Genomic DNA, 25,432 nt, shown 5'->3' on the forward strand with positions numbered 1-25,432 from the left:
GCGGGCAGTCGGCGCCGATCCGCTCGGCTTTCACTCTGACATCATCCATTTGGTTTGCAGCAAGCAGGTTTCTCGCATTCTAAGGTCAGCATCAGCGCCAGCTCAGCTTCTCGCCGCCACTCTGTAAGCACCCTTAGGGTGCTTACAGAGTGGCGGCGAGAAGCTGAGCTGGGGCTGGTACTGACATTAGAGTGCGAGATGCGAGAAACCTGCTTGCAGCATATTGAATGGAGCCTGTCAGAGTGAAAGCGGGCAGTCGGCGCCGATCCGCTCGGCTTTCACTCTGACATCACCCATTTGGTTTGCAGCAAGCAGGTTTCTCGCATCTCGCATTCTAATGTCATTTCCAGCGCCAGCTCAGCTTCTCGCCGCCACTCTGTAAGCACCCTTAGAGTCAGAAGGCGGGCTCAGAGAGTAAGATCAGGAGTGAGAGAAGAGCGCAAGTGACGCTTCGAGAAGGTAGGGACGCTTTAAGGCGGGAGATCAAGCTTGGCAAGCCAGTTTGCCATACGTAGCTGTGCTGAGAAGTAGACGCCAATCTCTGAAGGACGCGTTTTGAGTCGTCATGACGAAGTTGAGGGCCCGTCGGCACCAGCTGAAATTTGCACGGGTAAGCTGAAGATAATCGTTGAAGGTCTCTTCCCGAAGCACATGCATATCCGGACATGTTCAGGATGCTACTGTAGAAGTGTTTAGATGATGGCAATTTCCCCGAAATGTGGAATGTGTTGCTGCCAGGCTTGCTGGAGCATCACTCATGATGCTAAAATGAGGTGAGGTATCAACATTCTGAGGAGGACTTCACACACCTCGCTAATAGCAGAAAAAAAACTCCTCTCCCACTCAACAAGCAAACTCATCATAAGAGGTGATGACTTGTTCAATGATTAGAGGATGTTATGTGCATCACACAGGAAAGGCGAGAGCGCAAAACTGATTGAAGATGGGTTGGAATTCCTCTTCAAAAATGCTGAGAGTGTGGAGCGCGAGAGTGATTGTTTCCCTCTCTTGTTTTAATGGGATTTTGTCTGCTGCGTAGGATGCGGATATAAGTATAATTTTCGTGGTGTAAATCAGTGCTTCGTGGAATACGGATATCATCATGTGGTGGGAATCCAAGAGACTGGAGGACCCAGACTTGACTCTACTGTGCCAAACGACCTTGAGGCTTGAGCACTTCTTGTACCCAGGTTTCAATTGAGCGAGGATTCAGTGGCTTTGGGAAAATACTAACCAGCCCGGGGACAACTTGACAGATAGTGCTTGTTTCATATATGTACCACTAATTTGATGGTGGCGCTAGTATGCCTTCTCCGTACGAGTACCACGAACAACGAAACGAAATAGTTTCAAGAGAAAAGCGTGTTTCGTTACGTGTGTTATGAACGCCGTCAATGCAGCAAGAACAAAATTTAGAAAAAGCGTATTCCAAAATGTGGATAAAGAAAACAATTATTAGAGAATAAATTTATCCCTAACTGGAAACTGTCAGCAAGGTACATAAATCTTATTATAAATTTAACTGGAAGTCGTTGTTTTTTTTGTTTTATTGTTGTGTGAAGTGTGTAATCGGTAAATCATTTGTGCTTTTTGCCCGAGAAATATGAATGAAAATCATTTTGGCCAATGAAAGTAAATCACCAAGCCTAACAATTCGTGAACATATGACATCTTGTTTCAAATTAATTAAGAACGTCAAGAATTCTAGAATTTTGTTTGGGAATATAAACGAAATATGTAGGATTTTCTACACAGTTAGCAAAATTGGTTTTGGATAGAATTTGTGCGCTTTTACCAGAATTCTGGCAGCAAACCGGTAGTGCCCGGTTTTAGAATGCTGCCAGGAATAGGGGCCATGCATAAATAACGTAGCATTTTGGGGGGGGGGGGTCTACCAAATTTGTGACGAAGTGTGACGAGGGGGAGGGTAGGGCCAGAAGTTGTGCGACGTAGCATTAAGTTTAAAACCCATTGTTTAGAGAAAACAATTTAATGATCCTGCATTATTCCCAAGAGAAATAAATTTAAATTCAAACAAGTTACTTCTGATGCGGTTTTACGATTCGCGGAATTACAAGTTCACAAAAATACGAAAAGATTTGGTATGCGGATTTGACTTGCTAAATTAGTTAGTTAATGTTGCTAACTATTAGACTTAGTTTGGAAGCTGAATTAAATTTTCACTTCAGATTCAACCAAACAAAATTTAGTAATTTAGATGAACGCATGCTTCTTAGAATCATTGGCAGCTGCAGGATAGTGAACTGAGAGAACTTCTCTTTATGCTCCCCTTGACATATAAAATTCCAAACAAAACAATCAACACTATATTTGTGATAAAATGGGCTTATTTTGCACGAAATTTGCTGTTATAATGAAAATGTTGATAACATTTTGAAAGGACATGTATTTAAAATAATTGAAAAACATGTAATTTTTTTTTTCATCACCCGGTCGCTTTGCATGGGACGAGGGGGGGGGGGGGGTAGGTAAATGCTACGTTATTTACGAAGGGAAGGTTAAAATTTTGTGACCAAATGCTACGAGGGGCAGGGAGGGGTCAAAAGTCGCCGAAAAAAGCTACGTCATTTGTGTACGGCCCCATATACAATTATGTTCGACTCTTGCCAGAGTTTTATTCGACTTTTGCAATAATTCTGTCCAAAAGATTTTGCGATAAATTTGGTACGAATTCCTTCAGAATTCATTTCGCATATTGCTCAGCTCTAGCCCGACAGAAAACTAATTTAACGGCGTCCACCGGAGGATTGCATGTTGGTTCGATCTCGTAAATTTTCGGAAATTTCAATATAAGTGGAAGTGGCTCGATTTTGAAAGCCATCTTCTTGTATTTCTGAAAATCGATTTATTTTTCTTGGATTTTTTAGATCCAAAATGGAATCTATGTTTCTGTTAAGGTATGGACAGTTTTTAATTTGAACAGCAAAATAAATTTGGCGATAGAAATGCTTAAATTGTTCATTTTTTACAGCTAAAGAAAATAATAGATGAGATGCGCCTTTTTTAAATTTTGTTCCATTCGAGCCGTCATGACATCACCAAATCACCACAAAATTTGCTTATGAGTTCAATATATGGGAGCTGTCAAGTTGTCCCCGGGCTGATACTAACTAACGATTAGATAAACCTCAGCTCGGAAAATTTAAAATCAATCCTATTCGTCAAACTTAATAACACCATAATAGAAGATAAATCTAGAGAAAATTTAGAATATAGAGATAAAAATATTTTGTAATTTTAAGATTATTTTCATGCACATATTTGGAGCATGAATATAAATGTAAAATTAAGCTCCACCACAAATACACACGACTTGTCGCGCTTTCTTCAATGAATTTTATTATAATTTTACACGTGGGTTGAAAATTACAGTTTCTTTAAACAGAAAACACATGCACTTCAATGTATTTTTACTCGAATACTGTTGTAAAATGATTGACATGTAATATTACACGAATGAAAGTGTAAAATTGTATGCTGTTTGATGCTCCAATTGATGTTAACGTAATTTTCAATCAAATTTTAGATTCAATTGTTGTATGTTTACATTCGTATTGATTTACATGTCGTTTAAATTTCATTATTTTTTGGTGTGTAGGACGTAAGTAACTTTTTCATCTATTCATTACTCGGCCATTTCAACATTTACTACTCTACTCTTTGCATAATATTCTAGTAATAACCGTCGGCTTTCGATATGTACTTGAAAATTAGTGCAAAGTGTTGTAATGACGTCGTAAGAAAGTAAACAAAGAGAGGCTCTCGATGTTACTTACATCCTATTGAAAATTTTCTCTAGAAATATTTTAATTTTGATATCTAATACAACATGACATCGCTTCCTAGTAAAATGGGTGCATAATATTCGATTCTATTCTAGTGTTCTTTCTCAATAAAATTTTTAAAAAATGTTGTTATCAAATAGTTTCGTTTCTATCTCTATTATAGATTGTTTTGGCTGGTTAGTTTCCAAGATATGGACAATGAAGTTTAAAAAAAAATGTTTGTGTTTATTTGTTACTAAATGTCAAAGTAGAAAGTTTATGCGGATAAATTTCCAATGGGCAATACATTTTTAAAATGAGATAATTATCGACAGCGATATTTCAAATTATACATAGTCGAAAATTGTATGCTATCCTGATTATCTACTTTCAACGCTAGGGTAATAAGCCTATTTTCGTCTTGTTTCTATTATCACCCTACTAATTTGTAGCCGCTGGTTAGAGCAGCTTTTCCCATCTTTGTTCAGCGCGTTGGTTTAAAAGGTAAGGCAATAATTGGAACACTCGAATCGAGTTTTCGTTGCGCTTAAATACGAACATTTTACAGCTTTCATACCAACTCAATCAGAAGCACAAATTTTGTTTTCGAACTCGAAACGCATCTCCAAAAATAGTTTAGTTATAGGTTTTGTGTCCTTTATGCGCAAAGGTGGTTTCAAACCATTTTCTCGTTAGTGAAGGAAAATAGATTTTAATTAAAAATTTTCTCCACTACGGATAAATATAGCATAATGCCAATTGTGTTATTATATTGGTTCTTAAGAGCAAAGTAAAGCTACTGATGCCAATGTATACGCATTGTATCAATTGTAGGCCTAGAAATTAGTTGTACACCCACCATAATAGGGTTTATTTTATGTAAGGGGCTTACCTCTTTACCCTATATTCGGAGGAGAACACGAAGCTTCTTATTTTGATACTGATTTCACTAAATAATCCCCTACAAGTGAAATAATTTTTTGAACAGATTGTTTAGCAAATATAATGAAAAGATGAGTTCATGAATTATGTAGGATATACGTTAGCCTTTGCCTATTCAATAAATTCCATTACAAGAATCCAACATTTGTACAATATTTTCTTAAATTTTCATTGCAAAATATTAAAATTTTGTGAAAAAATGCGGTGTACACACTAACCTAAAACCTCCTATACTAATCGTTTAGAAATTTCGCAGTTCTTTCTCACACCATTGCCCAGGTTCCTATGGGAGCATTTTAACCGATTTTTTAACGAATGTATTGGCATCAACGTGCTATGAAAAATTCGAAAAAATGAAGGCTGCTCTCATTACTCCTAATCATCTTCACTTATAGCAAAAACATTTTCTGGGACCTTTGGCACCAAAACATTAATTACGTTGTCCAGTCTTAGCGCCGATTTCTAGCAAGTTCTAGAAAGAGAAAAAATACACCTTTCCAAAGGTATGCTGTATTATTCTGTTATGAATATTGTGCTAAATTGCGACAATAATAAGAAAATTGTCATTTTTTTCATGACAAATATGCAAATGGTTCAACATTCTTCCAAGGGCACGTCATGGTTCTATGTAATAATAATTCGGAAGAGCATTTAATTCTGCTATAAATCAATTTGGGGGCATGCAACATTTTTCAAAACTTTTTGTGTTGCACTATAACCTATGCTAGTTCACTTGAAAAGTTAAAAAAAATCACTATAGCGCCGTGAAAAGAGTTATGATGTCATCCGGTTATCCACCTGGACAGTGCGTAACGAATAAACGGTTTGCTTCAATATAAACATGTGTGTCACTTTTTAGCTTAGCTATGGGTGCCAAACGTCAAAAAAGGTCGCAAACTTTGATACCTAGCTACTTCTTCCTCAACGAGTATTATATTTTAATAACAGATCGCTTGGCAAATTTTGGCCCTTTAAGGAGCGTACTGGACTATTGCATCACTTACAAGGCCTACAATCGATGAAATTTCTATAAATTGGCACCAACACGTTTGCTTCGTTCCTAAGAACCACTAGTAAAATAATAAATGGCCCGAAAATGGTGGAATACTTCTGTTTTGGTGCAACTAAAACTCTAATCGGATGCCCAAAATATCGCACTACCATTTAAGTCAAAAGATAGTACAAATATATGGCAGACACAACTCTAACCAATGGTTTCAAATGGGTAAGGTGCTAATTGTAATAAGGTGAAAAGAGGCTCATGACTCTATACATATTTGAAAACTTTGTATATATTTAGATAGTTGAATTGCTTCATGCAACGCTTAACTATACATTCATTTCAAATACAAAAATATACATCAGAAATAAACTTTAAACACGCATCCAACCCATATAACAAAACCTCATAGCAACTAATCATTACCTCCTCACAAGGCGTGTGAGGACATCACAAACTCCTCTTGAATCATCATGAGGTGTAGCACACTCTCCTCCACGGAGCAAATATCCCATGCGTAAGAAAATATTTATCTACATCATTTCGTTGAGCAAGAGAGGAACTCTCTCATTTTTCGGTTCCTCACACACAACGGTAGAGATGCTCCCGTTGCTTCATTCTTTTCTACCTCATCCTGAGGGAGGGATATTAGCCCTCATCGTGTGTTGAAGTGTTTATAACAAGTCTGGTTGCTGCCAAAGTCTGGGAAGTCACCGGGTCATTGAGCCTCGTATAGGTCAATACCGCAGCGCTACACAGAAGAATGAGAGTACAACTGTACCAGATGAACGAAGGGCAGAAGTCAATGCGAGTCGCTGCGGGCATTCCTCAGGGCTCCATTCTCGGTCCAACTCTTGAGAACGGGATGTACGATGGGGTCTTAACACTGCGGTTGTCCGGAAAAGTGAAAATCGTGCGTTACGCGGACGACGTGTCACTAACGGTGATGAGTGAGACACTTGGGGAAGTGGAGGTGTCGGTAGCGGAGATCGCGATCGAGAGCCGACTGAACGGGGTCAAACTGAAAATAGCCCATCACAAGACGGATTCGTTATTGGTCAGCAACTGGAAAACAGTTCAGCGGATACAGATCACCTTTGAAGGGAACGTGATTGCATCGAAGCGTGCACTGATGCAGTTGGGAGCGACAATCGACGACCGGTTGAGCTTTATAACCACATTGATTACACCTGTGAAAATTCGGACTGTTATCTAGTGTTTCGTCATCGACACTGCGGCGGAGGTGCGGCGCTGAAAACCAAGCGGAATCGCGAAATTCCGAACAGGCCGTTCCGGCTGGTGGTCGCACGAGTTGCGATTGCGTACAGAATAATATCTTCGGAGGCAGTATGCGTTATCGCCGAGATGATCCTCATCTGCATCACCCTGGCGGAGGATATTAAGTGCTACAATCAATGAAACGTCATAAACGTGAGGGAGATGATGAGAATCGATTCGATGGTGACGTGGCAGCAGGAATGGGACAATACGGACCTAATGGCTCATCCGAAACCTGTCGACGTGAGTCAATAGAAACTACGGAGAGATGACCTTCTACCTGAAACAGTTTCTGTCGGGCCACGACTGATTCAGGAAGTATCTTCATCAGTTCGGGTACGCAACGTCAACGTCGTACGCCCGGAGTTGTAAGAACGTGGAGGATACACCGGAGCATGTGGTCTTCGAATGTTCGAGGTTTGAAGCGACGTGCAGGGAACTACTTAAAACGGGAGGATCGGACACCAGCCCGGATCATGTAGCGTACAGACTGACAAGCGACGTAAAGACGTGGAACGCGGTAAACAGAGTTATGATGTAGATCATGACCGTCTTACAACGGAAACGGCGGATGAACATCGAGCAACGGTTTCGGGAGAGCAATCACCGCCAGGGAATTCTTCGCAGGAATCAGCTAGATCCACCGCGAGGACTAGTCGAGTAGACTGCAACAGAGCACCGAGTATGGGTCGTCGAAACGCCAGCAAACCGGACGCTACGTTCCATCCGGAATCGCCAGAAAAACCACGGCACTCCACCGGCTATTCCGATTGAAATATTGCAAAGACCAAAGAAGAATCGGTTTTGGGAGAACTTCTTACGCCAGGGAACTCTCAGTCAGCGTAAGCTAGATTCACTACTGAGGAATAGACTGGGTAGACCACAACAAGACACTATCACTTTGGGTTGGACTGTAGACCCGCTTATATATAAACTCTTCTGACAAAAAACCAGCTGATGGCATCAGACCTGGTTTCTCGAAAGTTCGCCCAGATAAGCTCAGAATTGCGTTATTCTAACTAAAGCATGCAAATCACGTTACTGGCGACAAGCCTTTTATGAAGAACAACCGTGTCTACATGCCCGCTCCCAACGTTAAGATCGACGGTGCAGTCACCGATTCGAGTTTGTCATGCGTGGATCTACTGAAGCACGAATTTAGCTATTTCAAGAACCCCTTGCTCTAACAAGCAAAGGTTTTGAATGGCAATCGCACTGGACGGGACAAAACGGTGTATCCTTTCAAACTCGTGTCAAGTAACCCCTGGCAGGAGATTCCACATAACCATGCCACGTGTACAAACAGCGTCCAAGGAATCTGAAGCATTACCCTTAAGTGCGCTCTGAGTACTCGTTTGCAGAAATCTTAAAAAGAGCTACGCCACTCACCACGACAAATCATTATGCTCTCTCGGCTGGGGAGTGTGATTCTGATGATCTTTTACTGCTCCCAAGAACTATAGGCAGTTGAGATTTTTAACAAAATCTTAATTTTTTCTCTCGAGAGACCACCAAATATACCAGCCCGAGCAAGCTCTTACGCAAAGCCGAAGTAAACAGTTCTTAGAAATTTGAGAAAAGTCAAGGAGTTTTCGGCGTTTCCAGGAACACCAAAAACCTCATGTGGCATTTCATCCAGAGATTCAACTTGGCGCAGAACTCGTTGATGATCGATTACTTTGTGATATTGGGGAACCCTTCCCGGTATCGAGTATGCTTCAATTCTCACGGTACCAAAATTCTGTATAATTTTGAATTTCTAGTTTGCAAAAAACTTATTAAAATTATTAAAATACTTAGCAACGGAATGCATAAAGTGCAAAAAAGTGCAAATTTTATGCAAAATATGTACGGCAGGCTAGTTGTATAAAAAATCTTTATTAACCTATAGCGCTCAGTATTGAAAATTAAACAAGGAATGTAACTCTTGCGCTAATGGGATAAGTTTTACCACACTATTCCCTAGCGTACATATTTTAATTACAAAACTATGATCCCTTATAGTGTTGCAAGCAGAGACCCCCATCCGCATAGTGCATATGTACTTATCCTCATCACAATGGAAGCATTAGTTTGTGCGTCATATCCCTATCCTGCTGGGTGTTAGCCATCTGAAGTCAACCGAGCCACCACATCCGTTTCCTTTGCAGGCTCTCTCTCTCTCTCCAGGGATCCGTACCGGATTGGATCTGTTTACGTGTATATGCTATCCATCAACCACCAACCGCGGCACATACCCACAACACACAACCGAAGGCAGCAGGGGCATAAACTTTGTTAAATGGCACTGATTTAACAGGAGGATTTCCCGACCGATCCAACGGAGGCGCCGATGCCGAAGCGAACCTTCAAATGACACGTCAACTGCAGATAGTAATCAGCCAAGCTACAATTTTGCTCCTTGTGCAAGAACGTCCAACTTTTCCCTGCCAAACGGAAAAGGGCTCTGACGACGGGGCGATAGCTGCAGGGACGAAACATAATTCAACTAGCATCCTATAGCGCTCGTCGGTCAAGCAATGGTGAATCGCTTACAGACGTACCACCTACACTTGCTGTTGTTTTTGTTTTTGTTGGCATAGTTGGAGCAGGCAGCATTCCATCGCTGTACGTCAGGCAAGCCAACCAGGGAAAATGATGACCGGCGACGACCACTCGACAGACGGATCCACCAGATGCCCTTTGATGTTCGACCATTTGGAACACCGCCCCTTTCGCTGTTGAATAGAGATTGAATTCATCCTGGAAAATCTCTAGTGAGCGTTAGTGAACAGTTAACTGATCGTAAGTAGATTAAATTGTCTGGGATTAAAGTTAATGCCCTTGGTAGAGAATTTTGGGGAGTGTATCAGGTTGATAGCTCTTTGCTTGAGTAAATATTAACTGAATTCGCTCTGCATGGCAAGAATGGCGATGATGCAGGGTGGTTGGATACGATTCATCCTTCTCCTTTAACTAATTTTAGAAAACTGATTTTTTTTGTGAAAATTGCAATTTGTAATTATCATACTTAAACAAAACTTTGACAATTTGAAGTAGTTCTAGGAATTCGACTTCACCGATTATAACCCAGTTAGTATTCAGCTGTCTCGGTATACTTTAGTTTCAATATACGTTTCAAAAAGCTGAATCATATTTCTGGCTAGTGTAGGGTATATGGTCGTTGTTAAGGGGGGCGTCTGGTGCAAAGTGCTTCAACCGATTTTTTTTTTGCGATTTTGAAGGCGAATGCAAAAAAAAATATTTTCAGTCACGCAGAGCCACACATATGAGCGTTCCAAGAGTAGACGTCCAACCGTCGAGGAGCGCCGCGGCGAATACGATAACTCTTGATAAAATTGTCCCACACAGGAAATTCAATAAGATTTGTAATTGCACAATGAACCAAAAAAATTAAAAAAGTTCGAGTTTCGGAAAATGGCTTCTATAAACTGAATAATCTCATATTTTACTGTAAAATTCGCTCACTTCTCTCCGAAATAATAGGGAGAAAATTTTGTTTTTGAATAATCTCTTATCGTTCAGTTTTCTGTGGTTCATCGACAGGCTACACGTATTGTACATTCTCATAAAAATATCAACTCAATTCGTTGAATAGTTTTTGATTCATCGTGTTTGCCAATTTTAAAAACACGGTTTCGATAAAAACGCTAATTAAGGATGTCCCACATGAAATTGCATCAGGGATAAAGCGCTGTAGAAAATAACCCATTGGATATTTTCTCTTGAAAATTTGTGTAGAAGTAGTTTGGAGTGTATTGTTTACACGGTATTTTTATCGCTATCAGTTTTTCGAAAATAGTTGCCGATAGATTAAAATCTGCGTGTGTTATAACAAATATTCGTGAGGAATGCATGACTGTTAAAGAAGTTCAGCGTGGTTGCCTCTATGATGATAACCGGTCTTCCTTAATTCACGATCTTTGCGATAACTTCAATTTGGCAATTTTAAACACGGGTGAAATGACACGGATTCCTGCTCCTCCAGCGCGCCCGAGCGCCTTAGACTTGTCCCTTTGCTCAACATCGCTGCGGTTAAATTGCACGTGGAAGGTAATTCCTGATCCCCACGGCAGCGACCATGTGCCGATCGTAGTCTCAATCAATAACGGTTCAAGGCCATTGAAATCAATCAATATTTCGTATGACCTCACACGAAATATCGATAGGGAGAGCTATGCTGCCGCGATATCCGACAACATCGAATCTACCCAAGAATTTCCTCCGGAGGAAGAGTACAGCTTTTTGGCTGGCTTGATTCTCGACAGTACGAATCAAGCTCAGACTACGCCAGTACCCGGCGCGAACATACAAAAACGCTCTCCTAATCCGTGGTGGGACAAAGAGTGCTCAGACGTGTACGCGGAGAAGGCCGCCGCGTATAAGACCTTCCGGGAGGACGGGTTACCCGCTAGCTATCGACAATATGCGACGTTAGAAACGCGAATGAAAAGTTTGATGAAAGCCAAGAAACGTAGTTACTGGGGCCGGTTCGTTGACGGACTAACGAAAGAAACATCGATGAGCACTCTTTGGGGCACGGCCCGGCGTTTGCGAAACCAGAACAGTACTAACGAGAGTGCAGAATATTTAAACCGTTGGATATTCGATTTCGGCAAGAAGGTTTGTCCGGATTCCGCTCCGGCACAGAAGATTTACCGCGCCGCGTCTCCTCACGATAGCGCGAACGAAACACCTTTTTCGATGGTGGAGTTCTCACTTGCTCTCTTGTCGTGTAACAATAAAGCTCCAGGGCCAGACAGAATCAAATTCAACTTGTTGAAGAATCTGCCAGACTCTGCCAAGAGACGCTTGTTGAACTTATTGAGGTTAACATTGTCCCACACGATTGGAGGCAAGTGAAGGTCATCGCCATCCAAAAACCAGGAAAACCAGCCTCCGACCACAATTCGTATCGACCGATCGCAATGCTATCTTGTATCCGAAAGTTGTTCGAGAAAATGATCCTATCCCGCCTCGACAATTGGGTCGAAGCAAATGGCTTACTGTCAGATACACAATTTGGCTTTCGCAAAGGCAAAGGGACGAACGATTGTCTTGCGTTGCTCTCAACCGAAATTCAAATGGCCTATGCTAGTAAAGAACAGATGGCATCAGTGTTCCTAGATACTAAGGGGCTTTTGATTCAGTTTCGATCAACATTCTTTCAGAGAAGCTGCACCAGCATGGTCTTTCAGCGACTTTAAACAACTTTTTACTAAACTTGTTGTCGGAAAAGCACATGCATTTTTCGCATGGTGACTTATCGACATCGCGATTTAGCTACATGGGCCTTCCCCAGGGCTCATGTCTAAGCCCCCTCTTATACAATTTCTATGTCAACGACATTGATGAATGCCTTGACAATTCCTGCACGTTAAGGCAACTTGCAGACGATGGCGTGGTATCTGTTACGGGATTCAAAGCTGTCGATCTACAAGGACCATTACAGAATACCTTGGACAATTTGTCTGCTTGGGCTATTAAGCAGGGTATCGAATTCTCCACGGAGAAAACTGAGCTAGTTGTATTTTCTAGGAAGCGTGAACCAGCACAACTACAGCTTCTATTAATGGGTCAAACTATAGCTCAGGTCTTCACAGTAAAATATCTAGGGGTCTGGATCGACTCGAAAGGTACTTGGGGATGCCATATTCGGTATCTGCAACAGAAACACCAACAAAGGATCAACTTTCTTCGTACAATAACCGGAACGTGGTGGGGTGCCCACCCAGGAGAATTAGGTTGTATCAAACAACTATACTGTCGGTTCTGGAATACGGATGCTTCTGCTTTCGATCCGCCGCGAACATACGTTTCATCAAACTCGAAAGAATTCAGTATCGTTGTTTGCGTATCGCCTTAGGGTGCATGCAGTCGACCCGTACGATGAGTCTCGAAGTACTGTCGGGCGTTCTCCCGTTGAAAAATCGATTTTGGGAACTCTCATATCGATTGCTCATTCGATGCGATATCTTGAACCCGGTGGTGATTGAAAATTTCGAAAGGCTTGTTGAGCTCAATTCTCAGACCCGTTTCATGTCCCTGTACTTTGACTACATGGCGCAGAGTATTAACCCTTCTTCTTACAATCCCAACCGAGTGCATTTCTTAAATTCTTCTGAATCTACTGTTTTCTTCGACACATCCATGAAAGACGAGATCTGTGGAATTCCGGACTACATACGCCCACAAGTGGTTCCAAACATTTATTATAATAAATTCCGAGACTGCTCTAAGATGTTTTATACTGACGGATCAAACCTCGAAGGGTCCACTGGCTTCGGTATGTTCAATCAAAAGTTCACAGCCTCCTACAAACTCAGTGACCCTGCTTCAGTCTACGCCGCAGAACTAGCTGCCATTCAGTATACCCTTGGAGTCATTGAAGCATTACCCGCAGGCCATTACTTCATCGTTTCGGATAGCCTCAGTTCCATTGACGCTATCCGCTCGATGAAACATGGAAAGCACTCCTCGTATTTTTTTGGGGAAAATACGGGAGCTACTGAGTGCTTTATCTGACAACTCTTTCCAGATTACCTTGGTATGGGTCCCTTCTCATTGCTCCATACCGGGTAATGAGAAGGCGGACTCCTTAGCTAAGGTGGGTGCCTTAGAAGGTGACGTTTACGAAAGACCAATTTGCTTCAGCGAATTTTTCAGTATTACTCATCAGAGAACCCTCGAAAGTTGCCAAAACTCGTGGAGCAATGGGGAGCTAGGAAGGTGATTACATTCGATAGTCTCCAAGGTATCGACGAAACCTTGGTTCAAGGGGATGGATGTTGGTAGTAACTTCATTCGTGTCATACTATGTTGCGTTTCGGCTTCGCCTCATCAGAAACCGACACTAACTTATTGTCGGAATAGATTAGCGCCGGCTTGACGCAAATCCCTTAAAACTAAAACACACTATGTGTTTCAATCGAACGACTGAACTAAACACATAGTGTGTTTTAGTTTTAAGAGATTTGCGTCAAGCCGGCGCTAATCTATTCCGACAATAAGTTAGTGTCGGTTTCTGATGAGGCGAAGCCGAATCGCAACATAGTATGAAATAAGGATTTGTGCCCTCCTGTACAAAGACTGGTTGTTACCAACAAAATTTTCACCCTAGTGAGTTTTTACCAAATTTTTCTCCTTTGGGTGAAATATAGCATAGTTCATTCGTGTGATGTCCCGACTCATGGCGAACCATTACACGCTGGATGCACATCGCCGGTTCGTGGATAGTGGTATCTGCGCTTGTGGCGACGGCTATCACGACATCGAGCACATTGTATGGGTGTGCACCGACTACAGTTCCGCCAGGTCTCGGCTAATGGATACCTTGTGGGCCCGAGGAAGACCAACCAACGTCCCGGTTCGAGATGTGCTGGCAAGCCGCGATCTCCTCTATATGTCCCTTATATACACCTTCGTAAAAACCATCAATATACAAATTTAACTGCCCCTTCTTATTTGCCTAATCATTCTCAGAAGCGCCCTCTTCCATCTGTACCATACACCCACAATGGTTTGATGCGACTCCAAGGCGACACAAAACATCTCTGTCGAATGAGCCGAAAAACGCGGGACCTACAGCACGAACATCACACGCACAACTCGAAATGTAGTCGATCCACATCTGAGCCGTACTCCGAGATCGTTTGGAGAAACCCCTGCCATGATTCATGATTCTTCCTGATGAAGGCCACCCGAGTCTGTAATCCATCCGTTGATCACCCGATACCTGAAACTGAAAGTTAAGATTTTTCTCCCTCTGCCATCTTTGTCCAACCTCCCTCCCCTGACTCTTATACCCAGAAGTAACATCCCTAACCCCCCAATATCTTCCCGAAACATCTAGCTCTTCCTGTCTCTTCTAGTTTTAACTATTATATTATAAAATCTCGTTGAAAATGCCCAACTCAACTACCACATAAAAGTTATTCTTACTTTTAATATAGTCGTAAAAATTGTCCCCTTAGTTAAACATTATTTGCTTCAAGTAGTTTACAAGAAAAATGAAGCTTTAAGAAAAAGTATTTTTTAGACTAATTTTGGGTCGCTGAACACGAAAACAATATTGATTTTTTTGTTAAAAGAAGCGATTTTGTGATTTTCTCAAAAAACTTGTTTTTGAGCACTTTTTGTAGTTTTTAATCAATATTTCGTGTCAAAATCATTCAATAAATTTAGTCAAAATGCAGGTTGAAAGGTGCCGAGATGCCCTTTCCAAAAAATTATAATATGTGTCGATCATATGTAAAATTTTTAGTGCTGCACGCGACCAAAGTTTAAAAAAAGTGCATTTTTGACCATTTTTAAAAGTTACTCATTTTTAAATGTTTTTTTTTTACAGAAGAACAATTTTTTTTTCGGATTTTTTAGAATCTAAGATGACAAATAATATGTTTACGTTAATTTTAAGCCTAATATCACTAACATCGGATGGAAAATGTTGATGCTATGGCACATTGAGCGAAATGGAAATTTTATGATTTTAGCGGACCCTGCCCTGGTGCGGCGGTTTAGAGGGTGTAGCACTGGTCTCATAAGCCAGTCGTCAAATATTCGAGTCGCTATCGGGAACGAGTCTCAGTGGGATCGTAGCACTAGCCACGTAATATTCTGTGAACTGAGAATTTTCTGTGAAGCCTGTTGAAGCAGAAGGCTAAAATTCCTTTAATTCGTAAAATATGTACTCACGACAGACAAAACATAACTTTTCCAACGACATTTCTACATTTTAAAAAGAGCACAATGAAATATCTAAAACCATTCAAATGCCACAGCATAGATGGATGCAAGCTCGAGAAGACAGTACCCAACACAAACAATAACTATCAGGTATAGAAGATGATTTCAGCCGAAAGTATGATTGTGCGAAAAATAAAAAGTTACAAGTTACAAATCCAACTGTCAAAATTCTCTTTGAAAGGAAATTCCGGACAAACCGCTACTGGCTAAACGTAGTTCATAGCAGTTAATGCAAGAGAAAACTTTTTTCTTTTGTAATTTGTAATTTTATTGAGCACTATAAACATCTGTGGCGGGTAACAGTTTGTTTGAAATTTCATTTCAAAGAGAATTTTGACAGTTGGCTTTAAGCCGTAATCATATGTTTGTCGAGATGATCTACGCATATTATACATTTTCGGAAAGGGCACATCAATACCTTTCGAACTGTTTCGATCGGATCCTATTTGAACAAGATAAAAATAACTAAAATAGTGCCCAAAAACAACCCTTTTTAAAGACATCTTGAAAATGCTTCTTTGAATAAAATGGACTTGGTTTTCGTATTCAGCGATCCAAAATTAACTGAGGAAACACCTTTCTTCTTAGCTTATCGCGATTACCTTAAAATTGTTAAAATCTGTCACATTAGATTTTGAAAATATGAAAAATTATTTTTCTGTTATAAAAAACAGAGCAAAAACAAAAAAGTGAAAGCAAAAGAAAAACTTTTTTTTAAATTCGAACTTCTTTGAAAGAGAAATTTTGTATAATTTTCGTATTCAGCGATCCAAAATTAATCTAGAAAACACTTTTTCTCGTAACTTCATTTTTCTTGTAAACTAGTGTAATCTTATTTAAGACCATAAGAGATATGTGAAAAACAGAGCAATTTTCACTCGGTGCCTAATAACATCACCAGTTTTTGTCGGATTTTCGTGATCTTGGGCTTAAAATTCACGTGAGAAGTTTGCCTGTCACATTGGATTTTAAAAGATTTTTTTTTTGCTGATTTATTTTTTTATGAAAAATCTACCAAAAATTAGTAATTTTACCAAATACTACTTTTTTGACTTTGGTTGTTCTTAACCCTAAATTGTTCATATTTTATCCTAACATGTTATACATTTTTGGAATATGTACATTAATACCTTTCGAATGGTGTGTCGTTTGTGTTAAGATTTGTTCCTGAAATATTGACCAAAAACTGCAAAAAGTGCTCAAAAACCAATTTTTAAAAAAATAACAAAAACGGTTCTTCGAAAAAAAAAAAATGGATATGATTTTCGTGCTCAGCGACCCAAAATTGACTTAGAAAACACTTAACTTCATGCAATTAATCCAAAATTGGTAAACTAGTGTAATCTCACTGCTAAATTTTCAATAAGACCGTACAGGTCAGTTGGAATATAATAAATAAACAAATAAACAAATAAACAAATAAAATTGTCAAACCATATTGCAATAAAAACCAAATGACCCCCTAATCTTACAAAAATTATATTACCCCCTTGTTCTCCTTAGTTTAATTTTAAAAAACCTGTTTTAATCCACCTAGCGGTGCAATTGTGCCTTTCTCATTTCTCTAAACTATGGCACGGAGGCTTTTTATGTTCAACATAATCGTGGAAATGTCCATTACATTCTTAGTACACTTTGCACTTATACACAATGGCATGCCAGCCACGAACTTGATGAGCTACGTGTCGACGGTGAAACACTTGAAACAAAAAAATATCATACTCCATTAGCCTAATCAGCATTAGATCAATGTTATCTGCTTGCTAACTCATTTTGTCATGCGGGGGTGGGTATGTGAAGAGGGCGAAAGTCCCATGAACGAACGACTCCCCAGCTTAAATTGGTATGCTTTGTGATATAGTGGTGGTTTAAAGATGATGGGGTTGAAAGGGAGGGGTATGAGGGCTGGATGGGGTGGTGGTCTGAGGGGTGATTTGAGGAGATTTTTAAAAGAGGGGCGCGAACAGTAGAGGGGGGGTGTAACCCCTCTCCGTAAACCATCAACTACGCCCCTGTTAAAATCCAGAAACCCCAAACGAGTCGAAAAAAAAATTTGGCCGGGATTAGGTTGACGTTTTTCAGAGTGATTGCATTACCTTTCTATATGAGAAAGGCAAAAATGTGCCAAAATCCAAAAAAGTGAATCGTAGTCAAATTTTTTTTTCGAGTTTGCATCAAATCTCGACGTTTCATGCACCTTGAACACATTTAGCATCAAAAATAAAAATTCTATTTTTAATTTTTCCTATAGTTTACATGAGAAATTTCTGTGTGGCCGCACTCTGAAACCCGTAATTCCGGAACCAGAATTCCGATCGATCCAAAATTCAATAGCAGCCGATGGGAAGGTTGCACCTTTCATTTGAGACTAAGTTTGGGTAAATCGGTCCAGCCATCTCTGAGAAAAATGAGTGACATTATTTGACACATACGCACATACATACACACACATACACACACACATACACACACATACACACACACATACATACATACACACACATACAGACTTTTTCCGATCTCGACGAACTGAGTCGAATGGGATATGACACTCGGCCCTCCGGGCCGGGATTAGGTTAACGTTTTTCAGAGTGATTGCATAACCTTTCTATATGAGAAAGGCAAAAATCAATATGTAATCCTCTAGTTTTAAGTAATTTATAATGTAAAACAAATCAAAATTGGCACCTTTAAGCTAACGCAAACGTGTCTTATCAAATGAACGAATTGAATAAAAAAGTACAGCGCCTTCGTACTTTAAATACGTAAAATATTTGTATTACCGTCAAAAAGTACTTTAAATAGTTTAATTGCGTATACATCGACATATATTACATTAAGTACCTTATTAAGTACGACAGAAGTATTTTTAAATACTTTCATTACTTACTTTAATTATATTCATAATGCGTTGGTATTTTCAATACGACGCACTTAAACACTAGACCGAGTAGTTCGCAAACAAGTCGGGAGCTCAACGAGGAGGCAAATGGCATAAGGGAGTCGAAAGACTCAGTAAATTAGACAATCTGGAGTTTGTCGTCCAGATTGTCCTCATAGGGGAAGATCACTAACTCTTGACCTACAGCTAGCTTTCCTACTGCCATGCAGAATGTGCCACGCTCTGTGGATGGTCGAAAACTGGTAGTGTGTCGAGGAGGGATGCTGTAACCCTACTGAAAGAACTAACTACTAAGTAGTTGGATTGGAGTGTGTACTGTGCACATAAAAAAGACTGTCCTAGAGGTACTGCCGTAAGGTAAGGTCGGAAAAGAATCAGGTTCCGGGTAAGCGTCGAGTGATTGCCCAAACCCGTTCCCTGAGTAGTCGGTTTTTGTACATTTTTTTCCTGTTCAGGGTACTTTTGAACATTTTTGTGCCCTCTAAAAAGATATTCACATAAATATTTACCGGTCTCGACGAACTTACTCGAATAGTATATTGTATATAAGACTTGACCCTGCGGGCCTCGATTGTGAAGACGGTTGTCAGAGTGATTGCATAGCTTTTCTTTTTGTGAGAATGGCAAAAATCGTAACAAGCTATAGTAAATTCAAGAGTGAAATATCACGGTAACGTTATGAGAAATTTCAAAAATCGTGACAAAGCTCCTGAAATCATGGATATCGTTTTACTGTCGGTTCTTTCAGTTGGAATAGTTTATATAGACCAGTGTTTCTCCAAGTTATGAACAAGAATCATAACAAAAGCTAATCATGTCCAGGAAACAACCACAGTAGCCACACATTGGAAAGTATCGCTATGTATATTTTTGGCGCGTACTAGTTTTTTGAAAACACAAATAGTTCCATGAATAGACGGAAGTATATAAACTCTGCAAATATTAGTTTCTCTGTATAGGAAATATTGCTTTCATAAGTACCATTTAGAATTTTTATACCATACCATTAGCTCTTCTGCATATTGACTATAATTCTAAAGTTTCAGTATTTGTTGTTCTACCGCTTTGAAGTTGAAATGTGCTTCAAGTAACACCGTTTGACGGTACAAAAATTACACGCCTTTTCATTTCCATCGAACATTTTCGTTTGAATTTACAATTTTACCACACTGACGGATATTGATATGGTTCTGAACGCCCCACCGACCCCTACTCCATTGCCTTTGAACATACACTCGTGCTCAATATCCAATGCTAATATGTACCAGCAGAAACATAAACAGCAGTAATATGCAATTTGTAAGCTACTTACTTTAAAGCCGCCTGAATCCCATCAAGCTCCCGTAGTCCGACCGGCGATGGTTGCAGCAGTAGGTACAAATAGCTACCGAGGTAGCTTTTACACTCGAATAATTATGATTATTGTCTCCCGGTTGCAATATTGTACCTGTAATGTGTTGCACAAACTGCCTGTTGTGTTGCCCGCTCTCTGAAAGTAGAAACACAGCCACGGACAATCACCGGACCGATGTAGAGGACAAAGTTTCAAATTGATACAACCGCTGTTGGTACTGCTGCGAGAATGTTGTTGTTAAATGCGATGAGCTAAATGGAACAAGAATTAAATCTCCCTTCCCCTAGTGATTTGGGAATGTGCAGGATTTACAAGAAAACCGGAAACATACGGAAACAACAAAATGCTTATTTTGTATCATAATCATTTATTTATTTAGATTTACTTTCTGTAAAGTTGGGTTTTAGTATTTTCTGCGTTTTCGCCTGCTGCGGTTGTTTTGTTTAGTTGACAGTAATTGTTTTCGCCGGCTGCTGAGACTGTTCTCGTATCAAACCTCACTGCTACTACTGCAGTGTGAATCTTGCATGTGTGTGTGTTTGTGTTGGTTTGCAGTCAATAACTTAATTCATATTTTCTTGGTAGTCTTCGTGTGTTCTACTTACTCTTTACATTCATTAAATTATGTTTTGTTTTGTTCTTATTAAAGGCTATTAGTGGTTTCTGTTTTGTTTTGTTCTGTTTTTTTTTATTTTGCTTTTTTCCTTATTGGTTTGATTACTAGTTCCTAGTACTACTGTTTGTTTTTTTCCGTAACTGTATATAAGTTTGTCTTGCAATAATAATTTTCTTGTTCAATGTTACCACCATTATCCCATTCTCATGTGTGTTATGGTAATAGTAGTCCATCTACAGGGTTTCGGCTTGTTTATACTTTACTTGTAGTGTTTTTTTGGGATGGTGTCTGTCAGTAACTGCCATTTCTATATTTCTTTTTTTCTGCTTCTTCATTTGCTGTAACATGCTCGTATAATGGGTTTACTTAATGTTATTCGTAAGGAAAACAAAAACTTCAACTAATACTAGTTTCATTCTTTTTTAAACGATTGACTGTATCCGTACATAGTCAAATTTCATTTTTTTTTGTTTTTGTTTGATTAGGTCGTGAGTGATAATTCTGAATGATTCTCATCTCAATAATAATGGTAATAATTAATTGTTACAATAAATAATTCCTATACGAATTTATATTTATAAGAGTTTGCTTAGCTCAATATTTCTACTAACCGAAACTTTTTAATTTTCTTTTTCCACACAGTCATACTATAACTATTTCCAGTATTTATGCTATCTCCAAACACTTTCATGAAACTGAAAATATGGGTCTTTGACGTTGATTTTGAATTAGATCCAAACATTTATCTTCTATTTTTGACTTCGCTTTTATGTATACGTGTTACTTATATGCGTGTGTGTGTGTTTGTATTGGGTTGGTTTAATTTTAATTTTATTTGAACAAACAAAACAATGTCTAGAGTTGGAATGTGCCCTGGCAAGCGGTTCGATCAAAGCCAAGAAAAACCGAACAAAATTTGTTTTGATATGATTCAGAATCAGAAATAAGTAATAATAAAATTCATCTCTAATCGGATGAATGACTTATGTCGATTTGAAACTGATCTTTCGATTATCCCTTTGCTGGCATCAGACTGAAAGTGGTGGTCTGTGGACCAATATTTCTGCGAGTGTCTCTATAGTAATTTCACGAATAGCTAATCCGAGAGCTTACGCTAAATGATACTTTCCAGTCTAGTTCAATTAACTTTCATACAGTTCTTCGGGATCCTAGAATTAACTTGCATACGACGTTGGAGTTCAAAAAAAATTACACAATGCTAGGGACCGTATACAACTTAAATCTATACAGACAGTTGAGAACCTATGCGTCTATCAGGGAATTGTTTTATTTGTGTGGGTGTCCTAAATTTTGAGAATAAGCTAAAAAAAAAAGTCGCGCCAAATAATGAGCAACGAAGAACTGGGATAAAATTGCTTCCAGATGTAATTAAATAGTGATATATCTTTAATTGCCTATCCTGTCGAAGGATGACCCCACTAAAGGAGATAAATTAGAGAAGTGTATTTTCCACTTCATCCAATTAAGTCAACGTAGTCATATAGAGGAAAGCAACGGAGCGCCATAATATAGACCAAATAAAAAAAAACAATTAAGACACCGAACATCAACTAGCACTTCGAAGGTTTAGCTGGTTCCGAAAAGTTTGCGAGTCAATTTCCAAGCTTTCTTCCGTCTTCCCCTTTGTAGCAATCACGCTGTAAATACACTTAAAAAAGTCCTGCAAACATGGAAGGGAGCCACCCAGCAAGTGATATATGTATCTTATCGAATTTCATCCTTTGCCCTTCCGTGCAATCTCAATCTCAATTGAAATTGTCTCAGCTGCTACTGATTTCCCCATTTTCCCTCTACTCCCACATGATTTTTCCCTCGCAATCAGTTTTACATAATTTGTACATAGTATTTTCAGTTGCAATACGTCGTCCCAACCGCAATCTTTACTCCACCCACCCTTGGTCACCCATGCACAGATTGTCCAACTACCAGTCCCCTGGTGCCCTTCCTTCACACCGGCTCTGTCGGTCGGTAGCTCTTCGACGTTAATTATGTTAACTGATTTTGATTTGTTATTCCTTCCAGCTGCCAGATTCGGTCTTTTACTTTCCTGGCTCGTAATTGCAAATAGAAAACTTTCACCCGCCTCCATCGTCGTCGTCGTCGTTGTCGCCATCTTCGCACGGAGAACCACCAACTCATCCCTTCTCCCTGACATTTTTACTCGAGTTTGGCTTTTTTGGCCTCCGTAGCCCCATCCACGGAACTTTCTTCGTCCTCTTCCTCGTCCTCGTCTTCCTCTTCGTCGTCGTCGTCCTCGTCCTCTTCCCCACCGGTCGTCGACTGCTTCGCACTGCTCTGTGAGTCACTGTCAATCACCTCGTCGCCATTATTGTTCCGGATGCTGGTCGTGGTCGTACTGGGCTTCTCCAGGCTATCCTCCGACTTGGTACACTCGTCCAAACTGTCGGTATACTTGTTATCCTTTGAGGATTCATCCGATGTCGCCTTGCCCAGTTCCGTATCTAGATTGCTCTCGTCGGAAGGTTCCTCCATGGTGTTATTCTCGGAGGAGGCTAACGATACCGAAGCTCCGTTCGTAGCGGCAGGCGTTGTGGTCGTGGTTGTCTTCGTGGTGGACACCGGATTTCGCGAGTAACTATTTTTAGTACCGCTAGCGGCCGCCGGCATTTCGTCCAACAGTTCAGGCTGTAGCTCTCTTGCGACGTAGTGCGTCCACAGGGCAAGTTCTACATTGTGCGGGGACCATTTCTTTTCGATTTTTGGCGCATCGTTGCTGCTATCATCCTCCTCTTCGTCGTCGTTGCTGCCGTCATTGTTCGAACTACTCACTGGTCCATGCACTTCTTCGTTCAACCGATCCGTTGTGGCCTGGATGTGCTGCACGAAGTTCATGTACTCGCGGGTCGTATAGTCTATGCCCTCAATCTCCGGTATCGCCATCAGGCACTCGTCTGCCATGAAGGGTGCGGTTTCCGGTGCAGCAGCGGCCAGCAGTGCCGAGGCCATGGTCGTGCCAACTCCCTTCAGGTTCGATAGCGCCGTGATGGCCTGTTCGAGGTTCGGTAATTTTTTGAATGCTTTCTTGGTCTCATTCTGAACCGCTCGCGGTGTGTTCACTTTGATCAAATACGATAACTGCGGGAAAAACCTGCCCCGTGTTTGCTTCCATTTCATTGTCTGCACTAGTTCTTCGTGAACCATGAACGGTTCTTTGCCGCGTTTTTTGATTAGCTGCGGTAGCATGTTCTGATACCAGTCGTCCAGTCGGATCAGTTCCTCTGGTTTTTTGCATTTGTTTTCGGCTCGCAGTTTCAGTACCTGCGGGTAGAGATTTAGTACGAAATCGAACTGGTTCGAGCTGCCGTTGGCGAAGAACGAGGCGGTATCCTTGACGGAAGTCATTTCGTTTGTTGTGAGGTTTCTGATGTAGGACGATTGTGATTATGCGTTGATTTTACACTTGGGATGTCAGCTGGTATGATCTAGAACATTTGGATAACTGGAAAGAAGAAGTTTATGGGTTATTAGAACAATATTCATTTAGCATTTCCATTGGCGTCTTCGAAACGGAACTGTTCTGTTGTTGTCGAGTTTGGCGGAAGGTTTTTTTGCGACGTATATTACATGTAAATCACACATAAGCATAAACGTTTTACCGATAATAAATCTATTTCCATTTTGTTCCTAAGGATCCTACGTTCAACAAGGTATGCTTGATAAAAAATGATTGAAGAATAATGGAGATAATGGCATGAGAAAGAGGTAAAATAGGATATCATTAACCCAATGCTTTAAAATACCATAGTATTTTTACTACTCCTTGATACCATTTTATGGTAAAATACTAAATTTTATCCACGCTGCTTTTTTGTGAGACAAAAATTATTTTCGAACCATCGTTCACAGAATATCGCAGTCCTCTCCCTCACCTACTAAGCTCCCTGGCTTTCGATTCGGACTTTGCGTTTTTTCATTACGTCATAAGACAAGACTCGACTTCTTATTTGATTGTTTGTGTTCTTATTGCTCACTTCCTACCAACCTGGACACCGCACTTTCAAAGTGCGAGTGATCTCAAAACTGCGAGCTGTCAAAACACATATATTTCAAGTGATAGAGATGGCACTTTCGTAGACAGACCAGTCGAACTAACCAGTCTACACGGTTAAATAAAACAACCTGCAGAAAAGTTCTTTTAACTTACTTTTGAGTTGTGCGTCGCTTTCGCACTTATTAGTGTTGTCAAAAACAAAAAGAGAGATTCGACTCAGTCGAGGTCTTCCGTGGAGGAAGGTACTTTTGAGTTGTTTGGGGTGAACTCAAAATTAGGTAAATTCAACTTAAATTTGAGTATAAAAAACCTATCAATGAGTTGTAATTTTTGCCGTGGTTAAATGGAAACTACCTTCAACACGGTTTACCTAATTTTAAGTTCCCCCACGATACCACGAGATTGAGTCAAAGGAACTCAATTTTAGGTAGTTTTTCGTTTCCGTGTATGACAAAAATTTAAAAGGAAAGTGGTAAGTGTACAGTGCGGTTAGAATCCAGTTTTTAGTGCCACAAGCAGTATTTGCGTAATCTTCATCGCTGTTGGAAAAAAGATTATCACTTGAGGGCTCCGCTTTCATTGTTGAAAAGGTCATTCAGTTGAAACTCGAAATTGTTTGTACATTTTTTTCTAAGAATCTGAAACATTGAGAATGGATTGAGATTTTCTATATTTCATTATGTAGGTTTTCCTGGCGCATGAATTTTTTTTCCTGTGCAGTCTTGTACAAAACAGAATGTAAATATCATTGTATGCCCACTACTAAAGAACTAAATG

The 25,432-nt window shown here is 40.1% G+C and overlaps 2 protein-coding genes across 11 annotated transcripts in view; both read right to left on the bottom strand.

Annotated features, from left to right (window-relative positions):
* LOC131684094 (protein tincar) overlaps window positions 1-25,432 on the bottom strand; it is a 487,885-nt gene that overhangs the window by 255,627 nt on the left and 206,826 nt on the right. For both annotated transcript variants that reach the window (XM_058966650.1, XM_058966649.1), the window contains exon 4: window positions 19,965-20,141. The gene's annotated coding sequence lies outside the window, so the exon portion shown is untranslated. The remainder of the gene's footprint in view (window positions 1-19,964; window positions 20,142-25,432) is intronic.
* Window positions 20,628-25,432, bottom strand: part of LOC131684099 (probable serine/threonine-protein kinase mps1) — a 52,620-nt gene continuing 47,815 nt past the window's right edge. For all 9 annotated transcript variants that reach the window (XM_058966669.1, XM_058966666.1, XM_058966663.1 and 6 more), the window contains exon 3: window positions 20,628-24,103. In XM_058966669.1, coding sequence (XP_058822652.1) covers window positions 22,801-24,006 — 1,206 coding nt within the window. In that variant the 5' untranslated portion in view covers window positions 24,007-24,103 and the 3' untranslated portion in view covers window positions 20,628-22,800. The remainder of the gene's footprint in view (window positions 24,104-25,432) is intronic.

Source organism: Topomyia yanbarensis, chromosome 2, assembly GCF_030247195.1.
Source record: "Topomyia yanbarensis strain Yona2022 chromosome 2, ASM3024719v1, whole genome shotgun sequence".
NCBI classification, from domain to species: Eukaryota; Metazoa; Arthropoda; class Insecta; order Diptera; family Culicidae; genus Topomyia; species Topomyia yanbarensis.